Below are 17162 nucleotides of genomic sequence, written 5' to 3'. Positions count from 1 at the left end.
AGTACCCACAAAACACCAGTCTCAACATCATCAGTGAAGAGGCGACTCCGGGATGCTGGTCTTCTAGGCAGAGTTGCAAAGAAAAAGCCAAATCTCAGACTGGCCCAAAAAAATGTAAGATTATGATGGGCAAAAGAACACAAACACTGGACAGAGGAACTCTGCCTAGAAGGCCAGCATCAATATGTCGCCTGGTATCGAAAAGAGATGACATGGAAGCGAACATCTGCTTGTGTTAGTCATATTTGCTAAACCGGGTATAATTGAAAAGGTCTAGTGAAGTATTTTACAGAGATGATTTACTGTCTCATAGGGATCTTTGATACTTTGAAAGAAATGTAACCCGAGGCAATATTCATTAACTGTAAATAATTGAGCGGCTTGGAAAGAGTATCACCAAGGTGAAATTAGCCTCTTATTATTTTATAAAGTTTGTGTTCCTAGGGCTTTCCAGTTAGGATTATAAAAATGTACAGCCCTCCGTTAAATTGCTCACTAGAAAGATTCGCTATGGGCCTTTAAAACAACCCAATCAGCTCCATATTGTTTCAAATTGATAAAATGTGATGTTGCTGTCTCGTCTTTGTCTAGTACAGAGGATAGCTTGGTATGTCCTCTATCTCCTGTGCCTTCTATATTTCTAACTACACCCATTATTTTTAACATTTATATTTTAGTTATAAAGGAGACTCTTGTTCGTAGAGACCTACAATAAGTGCATTCAAATAATGAGAGGTAACCATATCATACAAACATTGCAAGTAAAACGTTCTTCAAAGGTTCAAAGAAATTGTATTTGAAGAGTTTCTTAAAAATGATTTCCATTTTGGGCCCCACTTGGATTGATCCACTTGTTCTCCCAATAGGGGGTAATGGAGTTCCTCATTGAGCCAGGCAGGCGACAGGCCGGTAGATGAGTAGCCAGGGCTCACACGCGCCAGCTCTCCTAGGGGAAGCCTCACTGGCAAACAAACACATCTACCCTCTGCCAACGCTGAGTGAATCAGCGTCTTTTTTTCTTCTTTCATTTTTACCTCAGGGAGGATCTCGCAAATGGAGTTTGTTTACATTAGCTAACACCAGGCTAATTTCTTAACCGTTTGCGAACCCATATGAGTTTTATGAAGGTTTCACCTCTCTTTGCCTCGTGTTTTTTTCCCTTGTCTCTCGCATTCTCTCTTTGTATCACCACAGTACTTTTACATTGAGTCTCAGCAGTACCATTGTGGGGGTGGCATCTTCAGTTTCCGGTGATGCAACATAGAAGGCCGCTGAGACTTTATTTAACATTTTATTCACCCACAAACCATGTGACAAACGAGAAATGGGGGAGCTGTCAATGCCTCGATTGGTTATTTTGCAGTGTCCTTTAAGGTGATAGGCCACAGCCACACCACGTTTTGAGGCCCGGGTTTCGGTATGTGTGCCTCGGCTTCACAAATTGTGTTCCAAACTGCTTTACAGTAAAGCAGTGTTGTGTTGGTAGATGTGCGTAAGTGTGGTGCTCAGAGGTGTGCATACATTATGAAACGTGTTGGTCTGTGCATGTGTGGTGGTTGTGTGTGTGTGATTTTAGGCCTATGTGTGTGTCTGTGAATGTGTAGTGTGTGTTCTCATGTGTGTTTTTGTGGGTTTGGTTGTTTATGTGTGTGTGTGTGTGTGTGTGTGTGTGTGTGTGTGTGTGTGTGTGTGTGTGTGTGTGTGTGTGTGTGTGTGTGTGTGTGTGTGTGTGTGTGTGTGTGTGTGTGTGTGTGTGTGTGTGTGTGTGTGTGTGAATGTGTTTGTGCCTGTGAGTGAGGTGTTTGTTCTCATGTGTGTGTGTTTGTGTATGTACATTTGATTATGTATCCTCTCTAGTTACAGTTCAAAGTGATCCCTCTTTCCCATCATTCATCCTAACCCGTATAGACTGTTCTAGTTTGGTCAGACAGCCACTACTATGAGGCCTGGGAGCTCCATGGCTCTTCCCTAGTCTCCAAAGCCTTGGCTCTGTGTCAGTGTTCAACCCGACACTCTTCTGGGAATTGGGGGGCACCGGGAAGAGGGCGGTAAGGGGGTGGCGGAGGATGTCAGCTCATTAAGCTCCATTCTTCCCGTGCAGTGTGGCACTGTATGGAACCACTGTTTGAGACCCATGTCATTACCCCTCGGCTCCCCCTGCATGCATGGGGAGGGAAGGGTGAGAGAGGGGAGGATATTTTGGGGCTTGATATATTCCTTTTGAAAATGCCCTGCTTGTATTGCCGATCTAAAGGGCTTCCCTCTCCTTTCCTCCCCCTCCTTCTGTTCTCTCTCTACCTCCTGTCTCTCTCACCACAGGCCCGGTACGGTGCGGGTGGAAGAGGTGTTCACCTCCTCCACGGTACCCCACCCCCAGGCTCCAACCCAGCTGGGAAAAGACTGCCCACTGCTGGGGTGAGATATGGCTGAGGCCCCCCTAACGTCCTACCTCTATGCTAAAGCCCCAGAGGGTGTACCCCAGGGGTTGGTACTGAGCCCCTTGTAGGTTCAGAAGGTTGTGATCCATGAATTAACACTCCCTAGACTCTACAGTTAGCACATTAGTGGTCCTCCAGCATGCCAACAAGCAAACCCAGAGGCACTTATATGCAGGGCAGGTACACACACCATTTATTTATTTACCATAGAGAACAAGTAGCAGGTTAGCTAATATGCTCTTGTATGTTCTACTTATGTTGTCTATTATACATTTAATAGGATATCATGGTCATAAACACATGTAGGGATTTCTCAAAGGATCTTTGTGACGTTTTATACGGCCGGGTCATTTTTGTAGTACATCTCACTGGAAGTTGCCCTGAGAGTATGTTTATATTGTTCTTGTGCTCCAATGATTTATATTCTAGAGGGTTCCCATTGATAGTAAATATGGAAATCATATTTAAAGCACACACACACTGCTCCGTACTCATCGAGACTCCAAACACTCTAGTAGTCAATGTAACCATCCCTTATGTTTCCCCCGTGATTGTTCTCGGTTGTTTTCACACGGAACCATGCAGGGAGAAAAGAAGCCCGAGATGTAAATAGACTGATACGCTTCCCTTGCTGGTAATGATTTCTAGTTGCCAGAACAGTCAAAACTTCAGCTGCGCTTTTTTCCCTTCTCTTCTTTCTATTCCTTTTCTCTTTCATACGTTCATATGGTGCAGGGAGGCACGAGAGCAGTAGATCGCATTCAGATAACCAATTATATGCTAGAGAAAAACTGACGCCCGCCCCCCCCCCCCCACTGCCGTTATCTGATGTTGCGGCGAGCAGAGGCAAAGAGCTGGGGTAATGTGACATTCACTCTGCCCTTCATCTCCCCATCGCTGTTTGCCAGATTCAGTTAAAAGTGGGTTCTGCTGTACATCCTCTACCCTGCCAGAGAAACCTCACAGACACATACACACACACGCGCGCGCACACACACACGTGTACACACGCACACAAACGTGTACACACACGTGCACACATACATACACCCACAAACACACACACACAAACAAAGAAATGGCAGACACCCACTCACACTCACACCATCCCTTTCCCCCTCCATGGCTGCACCTTACCGTTACATTTGAATGTGTGTCTGTGGATCGGTTCTGTAGATATACCAATTGTTTGTTTTATGTGTCAGTGTGTGTGTGTGTGTGTGTGTGTGTGTGTGTGTGTGTGTGTGTGTGTGTGTGTGTGTGTGTGTGTGTGTCCATGTGTGCTTGCGTGTGGCGTTCAGTGTCTGTGTTCAGTGTTTATCTACCTCTCCACTTGTTACCCTATGCATGCTCATGTTTAGGTTTCTGATAGTTCACAGGTTAGCCCACACTACAGTATATGAGCTAACACAGTTGAACCTAAGGAAGCCCCCTTATCCCCTGTTCATGCTAAGACTAGAGTGGCAGGCTAGTTATATTTTGCTTATTCATTCTAAGTTTTCCCCCTACACAGGTTAATAGGTGGGCTGTCAGAGGCCATGGTGGCTGGATGGGTAAAGACAGATTGGGTGAAACACATTTTCCAGGGGACGCAGGGGGGCGTTTACTCACATGGTCTGTTTTACTCACATGTTCACTTTCCCTCATGTATACACACATCCTTGTTCACACTGTCAAAGCAACAGACACTCAAGCTCATGAAGAAGCACACACAGATGCATGCACCCTCACACACATAAAATACTTGCAAACATAGACCAAGAAGACTCACTGCATATAAACAGTATTTATTATACAGCTATTTTACATTTCATATCCCCTATTGTGGGCTGTTGAGGCCTTTTGTTAAACTATGGCAGTAGTTTTGAATTAGATACTCTTTATGCTTCAATCTTGTCTAGTCCTTGTGTTTTGAACATATTTTTCTCTACTATTGTCTTAACTCCAAACTCTATCCACCAGTATTGTAAAATTATTATTTTTTATAATGGGAGTGAGTTTAAAAGCTTGGAGTTGAAAATGGTCACAGTGGCCAAATCAAATAGGGCGAAAAGAAAAAAACATCTCCAAAAACTGATTCCATCTTTCTTTCAACTATTGACCTGTGAGCATTGCTTGAACGGGAGATTTTTATCCTATTGTACGCGCTCACAGTGAAAACAAGACCTTATTTAGCGCCACCCCACCCAACCCCATTCCATAGCGCCTTTCTCTTCAATCTCTCTTTCAATCTCTCTATTGTTCAACCTCGGCTGTGTTGTGGTGGTTCGACTGCAACAGCAAGTGGATGGATGACAACCGTCTCAGCTGGCTGCCATTTTCTTTTTACATATTTGCAGTAAAAACACGCCTCCATTGTTTGTCATCCTTCTTTTGCTCTTTAAATTATCAATATTTTAGAATGAAAACATTATTTTATGCGTTAGCACTGCATTGATGTGTCAACCAAATAATGCTACCAACAGAATATATTCTCTTTGAGTCTCTGTATTTATTGTCGTAGAGTTGAATATTGTTGTCTTCAAGTCAATTTGTTGGAGCATTAGGGCAACCTTGCTTACTGGTAGTAGTTTGACCCTAAGGTTAGCTAAAACAGTTTTTCATTGAAATTGTAGTAGGATTCAGGTATAATGCCACACAGTTTGACACTTGCCCTACTAACTCGTGTTGAGTGCTAATTATAGACTATATATAAAAAAGTATTTGGACACCCATTAAAATTTGTGGATTCGGCTATTTCAGCCACACCTGTTGCTGACAGGTCTATATAATCGAGCACACGGCCATGCAATTTCCATAGACAAACATTGGCAGGAGAATGGCCTTACTGAAGTGCTCAGTGACTTTCAACGTGGCACAGTCATAGGATGCCACCTTTTCAACAAGTCAGTTTGTCACATTTCTGCCCTACTAGAGCTACCCCGGTCAACTGTAAGTGCTGTTATTGTGAAGTAGAAACGTCTAGGGGCAACAACGTCTCAGCCGCGAAGTGGAAGGCCACACAAGCTCACAGAACAGGACCGGCCAGTGCTGAAGCGTGTAGCGCGTAAAAATCATCTGTCTTCGGTTGCAACGCTCACTACCGAGTTCCAAACTGCCTCTGGAAGCAACGTCAGCAACTATTCGTTGGGAGCTTCATGAAATGGGTTTCCATGGCTGAGCAGCCGCACACACAAGCCTAAGATCACCATGCGCAATGCCAAGCGTCGGCTGGAGTGGTGTCAAACTCGCCGCTGTTGGACTCTGGAGCAGTGGAAACGCGTTCTCTGGAGTGATGAATCATGCTTCACCATCTCGCAGTCCGACGGATGAATTTGGGTTTGGCGGATGCCAGAAGAGCGCTACCTGCCCGAATGTATAGTGCCAATTGTAAAGTTTGGTGAAGGAGAATAATGGTCTGGGGCTGTTCTTCATGGTTCGGGCTAGGCCCCTCAGCATAAAATGACATTCTAGACGATTATGTTCTTCCAACTTTGTGGCAACAGTTTGGGGAAGGCCCTTTCCTGTTTCAGAATGACAATGCCCCAATGATAAAGCTAGGTCCATACAGAAATGGTTTGTCAAGATCGGTGTGGAGGAACTTGACTAGCCTGCACAGAGCCCTGACCTCAACCCCATCGAACACCTTTGGGATGAATTGGAATGCCGACTGCGAGTCAGGCCTAATCTCCCAACATCAGTGCCCGACCTCACTAATGCTCTTGTAGCGGAATGGAAGCAAGTCCCAGCAGCAATGTTCCAACGTCTAGGGGAAAGCCTTCTCAGAAGAGTGGAGGCTGTTATAGCAGCAAAGGAGCGACCAACTCCATATTAATGCCCATGATTTAGGAATGACATGTTGGACGAGCAGGTGTCCACATACATTTGGTCATGTAATGTATCTGTATATAGATCTGTGTACTAGGTATAGAAATAAATATTTGCACGTGCAAATGAATTGTGTGGTAGAGAGGAGAAAACAAAAGGTGGATTTAAGGCACTGTTGGTGGATTTGACCTAGCAGTGCTGGTCCAGCTCTGTCTGTGTAGTTAGGATCAAGCAGTCAGACACAGGAAGAGGCCCTGTTTCCCCTTATCTAACGACAACAGAGCATGTGTCGCCATGGCCACGGGCTGCACTCTTTATGGGCTTACGGCTGTGTGGGTGTGTGCCTGTGCGTGTGCGTGTGTGCGTGTGCGTGTGCGTGTGTGTGTGTGTGTGTGTGTGTTCGTGTGTGTGCAATAAAACATTTTTATTTATTTATTTATGTCTCTTTCTTTTCTTTGTGACAGGTTGGGCCCTCTCAAAACTCAGTCACGCATTGTTTCAGGAATTGTTTCAGGTTGAAGCTGGCGAGGACCTTTAGTTAATTGCACAGAAAAAGAAAGGGAGAAGAGGAAGATGGAGGAGTAGGGGTGCTCAAACCGACATGCATATTGCATGAGTCCCTCCACCGCACCCCGTTCTTCACAGAATGGCTGAGCAGTGCTTGTTAATTCCGCTCGGTGAGAGAATTATTTTTAGAGAGTTAGTGTACTGTACTGGCAAAAGCTTTTAAAGTCACAAGTATCATACACTCGCTCTTTATAGATTGTCTTATATAAATTGACAGAAAATAAATCACTGTCAAAAATATTTTCCTTCTTCCATGGTAAACTGCGACACATTGTAGCCACCAATGTTAATGGTTCAGAGACCACCTCGCCTGTGATTGAGATTTCAGTAACACTTTGCTTCATTCAACTTGTCGCCATAACGCCTTCAGTTTTTCAGTCCTTTTTCTGATTGGTGCCTCAAATACAACCCAGTTGAGTGGTCTGGTCGATTGGCCTATTTGTTTTCTTACTGCCATTCAGCAGTAGGCCTATACTGCAAGGTCAAATGTGAAGTCATGTAATGTAGGGCTATGCAAGGTGTTTGTGTTTCACGCTTGGCTAGCCCACCAAGAGGAATGGGTTATTTAGTGTAATGGTGGGATAGCAGACCTGGGTTTGAAAACTATTTGAAATCTTCAAATACTTTGAGCGTTTAGTTTGACCTGATTGGAGTACCAAGTGTTAGCACTTTTGCAACTACTCTATTGGTTCCATTGCGCCAGGCGAGCTCAAACAAAGCCAGATAAAGTATTTGTAAGGATTGTAAATAAAGTTTTAAGCCAGGTCTATGGGATAGTTGTGTTGATATTCAAGAGGAAATAATATAACATTGAACAATCGCGCAGGCCAAGATGAAAAGACAGCAACATTGTGTTCCACAATTACATCTCTGTAAATATTACATGTATAAGCTAGTTAACATTACTTCCACCTCGTGAGTTCATTATTTTTCAAGCTCCATGCTCATCGATGATGGCAAGGCCTGACCTAGTTCTGACTACCTCTCTCTCTCCCCTTCTCTCTCTTTCCCAATCTCTCTCGCTCTCTTTCCCAGTTCGCTCCATCTCTTTCTCACCATCTCTCTCTCGCTCTCTACCCGTTTCGCTCTCTCTCCCCATTTCTCTTTCTCCCCGTCTCTCAATACCTCCCCCCCTCTCTCTCTCTCTCTCTCTCTCTCTCTCTCTCTCTCTCTCTCTCTCTCTCTCTCTCTCTCTCTCTCTCTCTCTCTCTCTCTCTCTCTCTCTCTCTCTCTCTCTCTCTCTCTCTCTCTCTCTCTCTCTCTCTCTCTCTCTCTCTCTCTCTCTCTCTCTCTCTCTCTCTCTCTCTCTCTCTCTCTCTCTCTCTCTCTCTCTCTCTCTCTCTCTCTCTCTCCCCATCTGTTTTTCTCTCTCTCCGGTTCGCTCGCTGTCTCTCTCTCCCTCCCTCCCTGCCTCCCTGTTGCTCTTTCTCCCCGTCTCCCTCTCCCTGTCTCTCTATCTCTCCCCGTCTCTCTCTTTCTCCCCGTCTCCCTTTCCCTGTTTGTTAACATTGCCAAAGCAAGTGAAGTAGATTATAAAGAAAAGTGAAATAAACAATAAAATTAACAGGAAACATTACACTCACAAAAGTTCCAAAAGAATAAAGACATTTTAAATGTTATTATGTGCAAATAGTTAAAGTTGAAGTTCATTATTTTTGAAGCTCCATGCTCATCGATGATGGTAAGGCCTGACCTAGTTCTGACTACCTCTCTTTCTCCCCATCTCTCTCTCGCTCTCTCCCCGTTTCGCTTTCTCTCCCCATTTCTCTTTCTCCCCGTCTCTCACTCCCTCCCCGTCTCTCCCTCCCCGTCTCTCTCTCTCCCCCTCTCTCTCTCTCCCCGTCTCTGTCTCTCTCACCGTCTCCCATCTTTGTTCCTCCCTGTCTCTCTTTCTCCCCGTCTCCCTCTCCCCATTTGTTAACATTGCCAAAGCAAGTGAAGTAGATTATAAAGAAAAGTGAAAAAACAATAAAATTAACAGGAAACATTACACTCATTACAAATAAATTTTAAATGTCATATTATGTGCAAATAGTTAAAGTACAAAAGGGAAAATAAATAAACATAAATATGGGTTGTATTTACAATGCTGTTCTCTCTCTCCCTATTTCTCTCTCACTCTATCTCTCATACACACTCTCCCTCACTCTCCCTGTCTCTCTCTCTCTCTTTTTCTCTCCACCACATGTCACACTGGGAAACATTGCAAGTGGCGGTCCCTGCTGAACAATTACCATGCAAAGCAATCCAAATTGAGATGTTTCCCAAAAACAACATGTGTGTAATTACTGCTTAATGAGCCCCTTGTCTAGGCCGAATGCACAATTAGACCGGAAATGGGGAAGCACTGCCGGGGCCCACTGGAGAGGGAGGGAGAAAGAGCGGGAGAGGGAGAGAGAGAGAGGATTCTGCAGTGAATGTGGAGTAATGGCTGCGCTGATAGCATTCTGCCGAGGATAAATTGGCATTTTAAAAGGGAGAGAGGCAGCGCAAGGAGAGCTAGCAGAGCAGAGAAAAAGCCTTACATTGGAATATATGTGCAGCCATGTTGAACCACAAAATGGCTGACCTTTTTCTGTTGTATTGGGGCCTTTTGCTGGTTGATTGGTAGTCGGTTGGATTCAATTTGAACGTCAGATATCGTCCCAAGTCAGTGTTGAAAAGACAAGACTGTGATTACACAGATAAAGACTTACATTTTGTATCCATTTTTCAAAAGAAGAGGGTAAAAGGATCTAAAAGTTTGTGTATTTGTTGACTGTACTGTGAGACCTGACATGAGACCAGACTGAGTCTCTTCCAGCCTCACCTCTTTATGTAATTGCCGACTACAGGGGTTTTTGATAGATGAAATTAAACTCCTATGTTGATGTACTGGAGAGGCTTTCATGAAACAATTATATCACCCTGTATCACTCATTGATCAAGGTGTTGTTCACATAATGTATGTTGTGCGGTTTTGAAAGGAGATAGGCCTATGATTTCATCAAGATAAATGTCTGAACATATCTTACCTATTCAAAGTGAACAGAATATAGGTGCTTGGCATTTCAACTGTTCTCGTTTATCTTCTGTATACTACCTGACTGGCTCAATAATAATAATAAATGCAATGAACTTTTAACAAGGTGTTCCAGGTGACTACCTCATGAAGCTGGTTGAGAGAATGCCAAGAGTGTGCAAAGCTGTCATCAAGGGAAAGGGTGGTTGCTTTGAAGAATCTAAAATATATTTTGATTTGTTTAACAGTTTTTTAGTTACTACATGATTCAATATGTTATTTCATAGTTTTGATGTCTTCAATATTATTCTACAATGTAGAAAATAGTATATCAAAATAAAAATAATAATAATAATAACTTGAATGAGTAGGTGTGTCCAAACTTTTGACCCCCAAAATAATTATGATTGTGTTTTGTGCCGTGCTAAAATATGTTGAATATATTCTTGGAGACAAGAAACTGAGGTGTCATTAAGACATCTTATTTGTGTCTGGGTGGTGAATCTATAGGGACGAATATTAATGTTTTCATTAGAATAAGCAAGTAGATCCTCACAAGGTTTCCTTGAAATGCATCATTAACCAACCATTGCTTCGGGCCACTGCTCCTTCCCCAGTCATTACTAGCAATAATTTGGTGTAAATTGTGAATCCCTCTCTTTCTCTCCCTCTCTTTCTTCCTTTCTCTGTATCTTTCTTTCTCCCTGGCCGTGTCTGAAATCCATGTGCCTACTATTTACTAAAACTGCATATTGTGTACTAATCAAACAACGTACTATTTAGAACACACTGTTTGGTAAAAATGTGTGCAGTAAGCTACAAATATCAACATGCGTCATCTAATGTGGAATTGCGTTGTTTCCCGCCATTCAATAATTTTGGTACAGCACATCCCCTAATCTGATTATGGTTATGAATAGACGATTCTCTTCCTCAATAGCATGCAGTGAATTCGTACTAGATGAAAACCGAAACAGTATGACATCCTGGCATTTAAAACATACTACATTTGAGAAATTTCACACACTATTTTCGCATCCCAAAAATGCCTACTATTTAAAACGCAAGTATTGGTATTCGGACACAACCTGTCTCTCTCTCTCTCTTTCTCTCTCTCTCTCTCTCTCTTTCTATTGCTCTGTCTGTAACTCATCTTTCTATCTATCTACAGTTCCATTTTCTGTCAACGATCTACACAAAATACTCTGTAATGTCAAAGTGGATTTTTTTTTATTTAACGTTTGTAAAAATTTAAAAAAGACAAATAAAACATTAATATATCTTAGTTAGATAAGTATTCAACCTCCTGGGTCAATACATGTTAGAATCTCCATTGGTAGCGATTACAGCTGTGCGTCTTTATGGGTAAGTCTCTAAGAGCTTTCCACACCTGGATTGTGCAATCTTTGCCCATTATTTTTTTCTAAATTCTTCAAGCTCTGTCAAATTGGTTGTTGATCATTGCAAGACAACCATTTTCAGGTCTTGCCATAGATTTTCAAGCAGATTTAAGTCAAGACTATAACTCGGCCACTCAGGAACATTCACTGTCTTGGTAAGTAACTCCAGTGTAGATTTGGCCTTGTGTTTTAGGTTATTGTCCAGGCTGAAGATGAATTAAGCACCCAGTGTTTGGTGGAAAGCAGACTGAACTAAATTTTCCTCTAGGATTTTGCCAGTACTTAGCTCCAGTCAGATAATTTTTTATCCTGAAAAACTCCCCAGGCCTTAACGATTATAAGCATATACATAACATGATGCAGCCACCACTATGGTGGAAAATATGGAGAGTGGTACTCAATAATGTATTATATTGGATTTACCCCGAACATATCACTTTGTATTCAGAACAAAAAGTGAATTGCTTTGCCACATTTCTTGTAGTATTACCTTAGTGCCTTGTTGCAAACAGGATGCATGGATGTACAATTCTGTACAGGCTACCTTCTTTTCACTCTGTCAATTAGGTTAGCATTGTGGAGTATCTACAATGTTCTTGATCCATCCTCAGTTTTCTCTTATCACAGCCATTAAACTCTGTAAATGTTTTAAAGTCATCATTGGCCACATGGTGAAATCCCTGAGCGGTTTCCTTCCTCTCCGGTAACTGAGTTAGGAAAGACACCTGTATCTTTGTAGTGACTGGGTGTATGGATACACCATCCAAAGTGCAATTATTAACTTCTCCATGCTCAAAATGATATTCAATGTCTGCTTTTTGTGTTTTTACCCATCTACCAATAGGTTCTCTTCTTTGTGAGGCATTGAAAAACCTCACTGGTGTTTGAATCTGTGTTTGAAATTCACTGCTTAACTGAGGGACATTACAGATACAGTGGGGCAAAAAAGTATTTAGTCAGCCACCAATTGTGCAAGTTCTCTCACTTAAAAATATGAGAGAGGCCTGTAATTGTCATCATAGGTACACTTCAACTATGACAGACAAAATGAGAAAAAAATATCCAGAAAATCACATTGTAGGATTTTTAATGAATTGATTTGCAAATTATGGTGGAAAATAAGTATTTGGTCACCTACAAACAAGCAAGATTTCTGGCTCTCACAGACCTGTAACTTCTTCTTTAAGAGGCTCCTCTGTCCTCCACTCGTTACATGTATTAATGGCACCTGTTTGAACTTGTTATCAGTATAAAAGACACCTGTCCACAACCTCAAACAGTCACACTCCAAACTCCACTATGGCCAAGACCAAAGAGCTGTCAAAGGACACCAGAAACAAAATTGTAGACCTGCACCAGGCTGGGAAGACTGAATCTACAATAGGTAAGCAGCTTGGTTTGAAGAATTCAACTGTGGGAGCAATTATTAGGAAATGGAAGACATACAAGACCACTGATAATCTCCCTCGATCTGGGGCTCCACGCAAGATCTCACCCCGTGGGGTCAAAATGATCACAAGAACGGTGAGCAAAAATCCCAGAACCACACAGGGGGACCTAGTGAATGACCTGCAGAGAGCTGGGACCAAAGTAACAAAGCCTACCATCAGTAACACACTACGCCGCCAGGGACTCAAATCCTGCAGTGCCAGACGTGTCCCCCTGCTTAAGCCAGTACATGTCCAGGCCCGTCTGAAGTTTGCTAGAGAGCATTTGGATGATCCAGAAGAAGATTGGGAGAATGTCATATGGTCAGATAAAACCAAAATATAACTTTTTGGTAAAAACTCAACTCGTCGTGTTTGGAGGACAAAGAATTCTGAGTTGCATCCAAAGAACAACATACCTACTGTGAAGCATGGGGGTGGAAACATCATGCTTTGGGGCTGTTTTTCTGCAAAGGGACCAGGACGACTGATCCATGTAAAGGAAAGAATGAATGGGGCCATGTATCGTGAGATTTTGAGTGAAAACCTCCTTCCATCAGCAAGAGCATTGAAGATGAAACATGGCTGGGTCTTTCAGCATGACACTGATCCCAAACACACCGCCCGGGCAACAAAAGAGTGGCTTCATAAGAAGCATTTCAAGGTCCTGGAGTGGCCTAGCCAGTCTCCAGATCTCAACCCCATAGAAAATCTTTGGAGGGAGTTGAAAGTCTGTGTTGCCCAGCAACAGCCCCAAAACATCACTGCTCTAGAGGAGATCTGCATGGAGGAATGGGCCAAAATACCAGCAACAGTGTGTGAAAACCTTGTGAAGACTTACAGAAAACATTTGACCTCTGTCATTGCCAACAAAGGGTATATAACAAAGTATTGAGATAAACTTTTGTTATTGACCAAATACTTATTTTCCACCATAATTTGCAAATAAATTCATTAACAATCCTATAAAGTGATTTTCGGGCTTTTTTTCTCTCATTTTGTCTGTCATAGTTGAAGTGTACCTATGATGAAAATTCCAGGCCTCTCATCTTTTTAAGTGGGAGAACTTGCACAATTGGTGGCTGACTAAATACTTTTTTGCCCCACTGTAATTGTATTTGTGGTCTATAGAGATGAGGTATTCATTAAAAAATCATGTTAAACACTATTATTGCACACAGAGTGAGTCCATGCAACTTATTTTGTCTTGTTACACACATTTTTACTCCTGAACATATTTAGGCTTGCCATAACAAATGGGGTTGAATACTTATTTTTTATTAATTCCACTTTGACGTTATGGGCTATTGTGTGTAGACCGGTGAAAAAAATCTAAATGTAAACCATTGAAATTCAGACTGTAACACAACAAAATGTGGAAAAAGTCAAGGGGTGTGAATACTTTCTGAAGGCGCTGTATCTATCACGTCTCTCTCTCTCTTTATTTACCACTCTCTCCTCTTATGAAATTGTTTTTAATGTCTTCCATTGTGGATGTTTTCGTTCACCCTCAGGAATTGTATCCATTAGTGCTCTCAGGACATACTTTCTTAGCTAATTGTAGTGGCCCATTTGTGTTCCCTGATATTTTTCTTCTGTTTATCTAGGTAGTAAACCTTCAGTCCATGTCTTCTGGCTCGGAAAATACCACACACTGAATCGCAAAGTATCTCCACATCTCTGGAATTTGAAATGGAATGCTGTCTAGTTTGATCATGTTTTCATTGCTGTCTGTCTGTTCCCTTTTACATGCGCTATGCAAAGAATGACTTTTGTCAATAAACAATAAACATTGGCTCTTCTTCATGACTTTCAATATACTTACACAGCAGTTTGAGAGCTGGCGTTGATATGTGTCTATGAACTGTCTGTATTACCCGATGGGCGGTGAGATCACTGTCAAGGTTTATCAAACCGCTTCACTACAGAGCTGAGTGCTATGGAGAGTCCAAGGTTTATCAAACCGCTTCACTACAGAGCTGAGTGCTATGGAGAGTCCAAGGTTTATCAAACCGCTTCACTACAGAGCTGAGTGCTATGGAGAGTCCAAGGTTTATCAAACCGCTTCACTACAGAGCTGAGTGCTATGGAGAGTCCAAGGTTTATCAAACCGCTTCACTACAGAGCTGAGTGCTATGGAGAGTCCAAGGTTTATCAAACCGCTTCACTACAGAGCTGAGTGCTATGGAGAGTCCAAGGTTTATCAAACCGCTTCACTACAGAGCTGAGTGCTATGGAGAGTCTAAGGTTGCACAGGGAATATATTTATAACACTTTTTTCACCATCACAATTGCAACCATCTTATTCTTTTGTAGTGTTCTCAGTTTGGGCTTTGTGAACTTTTCCAATTCTTAAAAGATGAGTCTTTAGATGACTATCGTCACTGGTGTAAAGTACTTAAGTAAAAATACTTTAAAGTACTACTTAAGTAGTTTTTTGGGGTATCTGTACTTTACTTTACTATTTATATTTTTGACTACTTTTACTTTTACTTCATTACATTCCTTATGAAATATTGTACTTTTTACTCCATACATTTTCCTTGACACCCAAAGTACTCATTACATTTTGAATGCTTAGAATGCTTAAATTGTCCAATTCACGCACTTATCACAGAACATCCCTGGTCATCGCTACTGCCTCTGATCTGACGGACTCACTAAACACACATGCTTTGTTTGTAAATGATATCTGAATGTTGGTGTGCCACTGACTGTCCTAAACAAATATGTTTTTTAAATGGTGCCATCTACTTTGCTTGATTTAAGGAATTTAAAATGATTTATAATTTTACTTTTGATACTTAAGTATATTTTAAACCAAATACATTTAGACTTTTACTCAAGTAGAATTTTACTGGGTGACTTTTACTTTTACTTGAGTCATTTTCTATTAAGTTACTTTTACCTTTTTACTTTTATCTTTACTTTTACTCAAGTATGACTATTGGGTACTTTTTCCACCATTGACTATTGTGATTGAGCACACTACCATCAATCTTTCCTCAGATAGGCAGGACGATTCCAACTTAATAGTAGTACTGATCTAGGATCAGGTCCTCCCTGTCAATGTAATCTTATTAATTGTGAACAAAAATGCTAAACTGATCCCAAATCAGCACTCCTACTCTGAGACGCTTGATCTATCTGGCCCAGAGCCCTTAAACGGGCCTGTGTCTGAGTATCTTTCACAGGGGTTGCTAAGTAGTGACCAGTCAGTTAAGATAACCATAGCAGCATACTGTAGTTAAAACAACATAGCTTCAACAACATAGCGCTATAGTACGTCCAGTTTTAGGCATTTAGGGCCATATCATAACATTCTGCCATGCAATCTGATTGGCCAAGAGGCGTGCGAAGCCTTGGCTTCGTCTCATACCTACTGTATGACCACAGCACAGCAGTTCTAAAACCACAATAAATCACGCCCCCTTGTGTATTAATCCTTTATTAAAACATACTTAGCAGTGTTTTGGCACCTGCAGCAAGTGTTCTCTCCATGACTAGAACACTCCTTATTACCTACCTGTGAGAGACATGAATCACCTAACTTCAACAGCACTCATACACGCACGCACACAGAGACAGTGTACACACACACACACACACACACACACAGAAACAGTACACACATGCACACAAACACACGGTATGAACATTCCCACAGGGGAAGCCCAACGCTTGTCACTCGGCTCAACTAATTACCGCCCCACTGACGAACAGTAATTACCGAAGCCACCGCAACAAGGTTTAGTGAATGTGACAAAGTCATTAGACTCACGCTCCTTGCCTCCCGTAGAGCCATCACTACTTCTCTCGCTCGCTCTTGCTTATTTATTTATAAAATACATTTTGTACCCCCTTTTTTATTCCCAATTTCAATCTTGTCTCATCGCTGCAACTCCCCAACGGGCTTGGGAGGCAAAGGGCGAGTCAGGCGTACTCGCAAACATGACCCACCTAAACTGCGCTTCTTAACACTTGCACGCTTAACCCACAGCAATGTGTTGGAGGAAGCACCGTTCAACTGACGACCGAATGCTGGGCCAATTGTGCGCCACCCTATGGGACTCCCGATCACGGCCGGTTGTGACACAGAATGGGATGGAACCTGGGTCTGTAGTGACGCCTCTAGCACTGCGATGCAGTACCTTAGACCGCTGCACCACTCTGGACGGCCGCTATCTTGCTTATTATTCACAAAATGTTTGTTTTCTTTTCTTTTTCTGTTCACAGTTTGATGGTGACAACATGTACATGAATGACAATAACCAGGAGTTTCGGTCACCAAGCCAGGTGAGTAGTCCGGTTCAAGGTTCACCAATTAATCCTAAAGGTTATACCTCCATTATGGTCAAGAGACATTCTCTTTGTGGTGACTAGGTGACTTATCAACATAAGCATTCAAATATCTATTAGCGAAGTATGGAAAGCACAAACAAAGGAATGATACGGATTCAGTGCAACTACCCCGCTGGGGGTCATCCACATTGTAGTTTTCTCTTCTAGAAACATTCAATAC

General features: G+C 42.2%; 1 protein-coding gene across 2 annotated transcripts in view; it reads left to right on the top strand.

Annotated features, from left to right (window-relative positions):
• LOC129830228 (TOX high mobility group box family member 2-like) overlaps positions 1 to 17162 on the top strand; it is a 127027-nt gene that overhangs the window by 57802 nt on the left and 52063 nt on the right. The window contains exons 2-3 of one of the 2 annotated variants that reach the window (XM_055892622.1): positions 2320 to 2415; positions 16877 to 16936. In XM_055892622.1, the coding sequence (XP_055748597.1) occupies positions 2320 to 2415; positions 16877 to 16936 (156 nt within the window). The remainder of the gene's footprint in view (positions 1 to 2319; positions 2416 to 16876; positions 16937 to 17162) is intronic. The other variant, XM_055892623.1, reaches the window with a different exon arrangement.

This window comes from Salvelinus fontinalis, chromosome 31, assembly GCF_029448725.1.
Source record: "Salvelinus fontinalis isolate EN_2023a chromosome 31, ASM2944872v1, whole genome shotgun sequence".
Classification (NCBI taxonomy): Eukaryota; Metazoa; Chordata; class Actinopteri; order Salmoniformes; family Salmonidae; genus Salvelinus; species Salvelinus fontinalis.
This window is presented reverse-complemented; position numbering and strand designations above follow the sequence as displayed.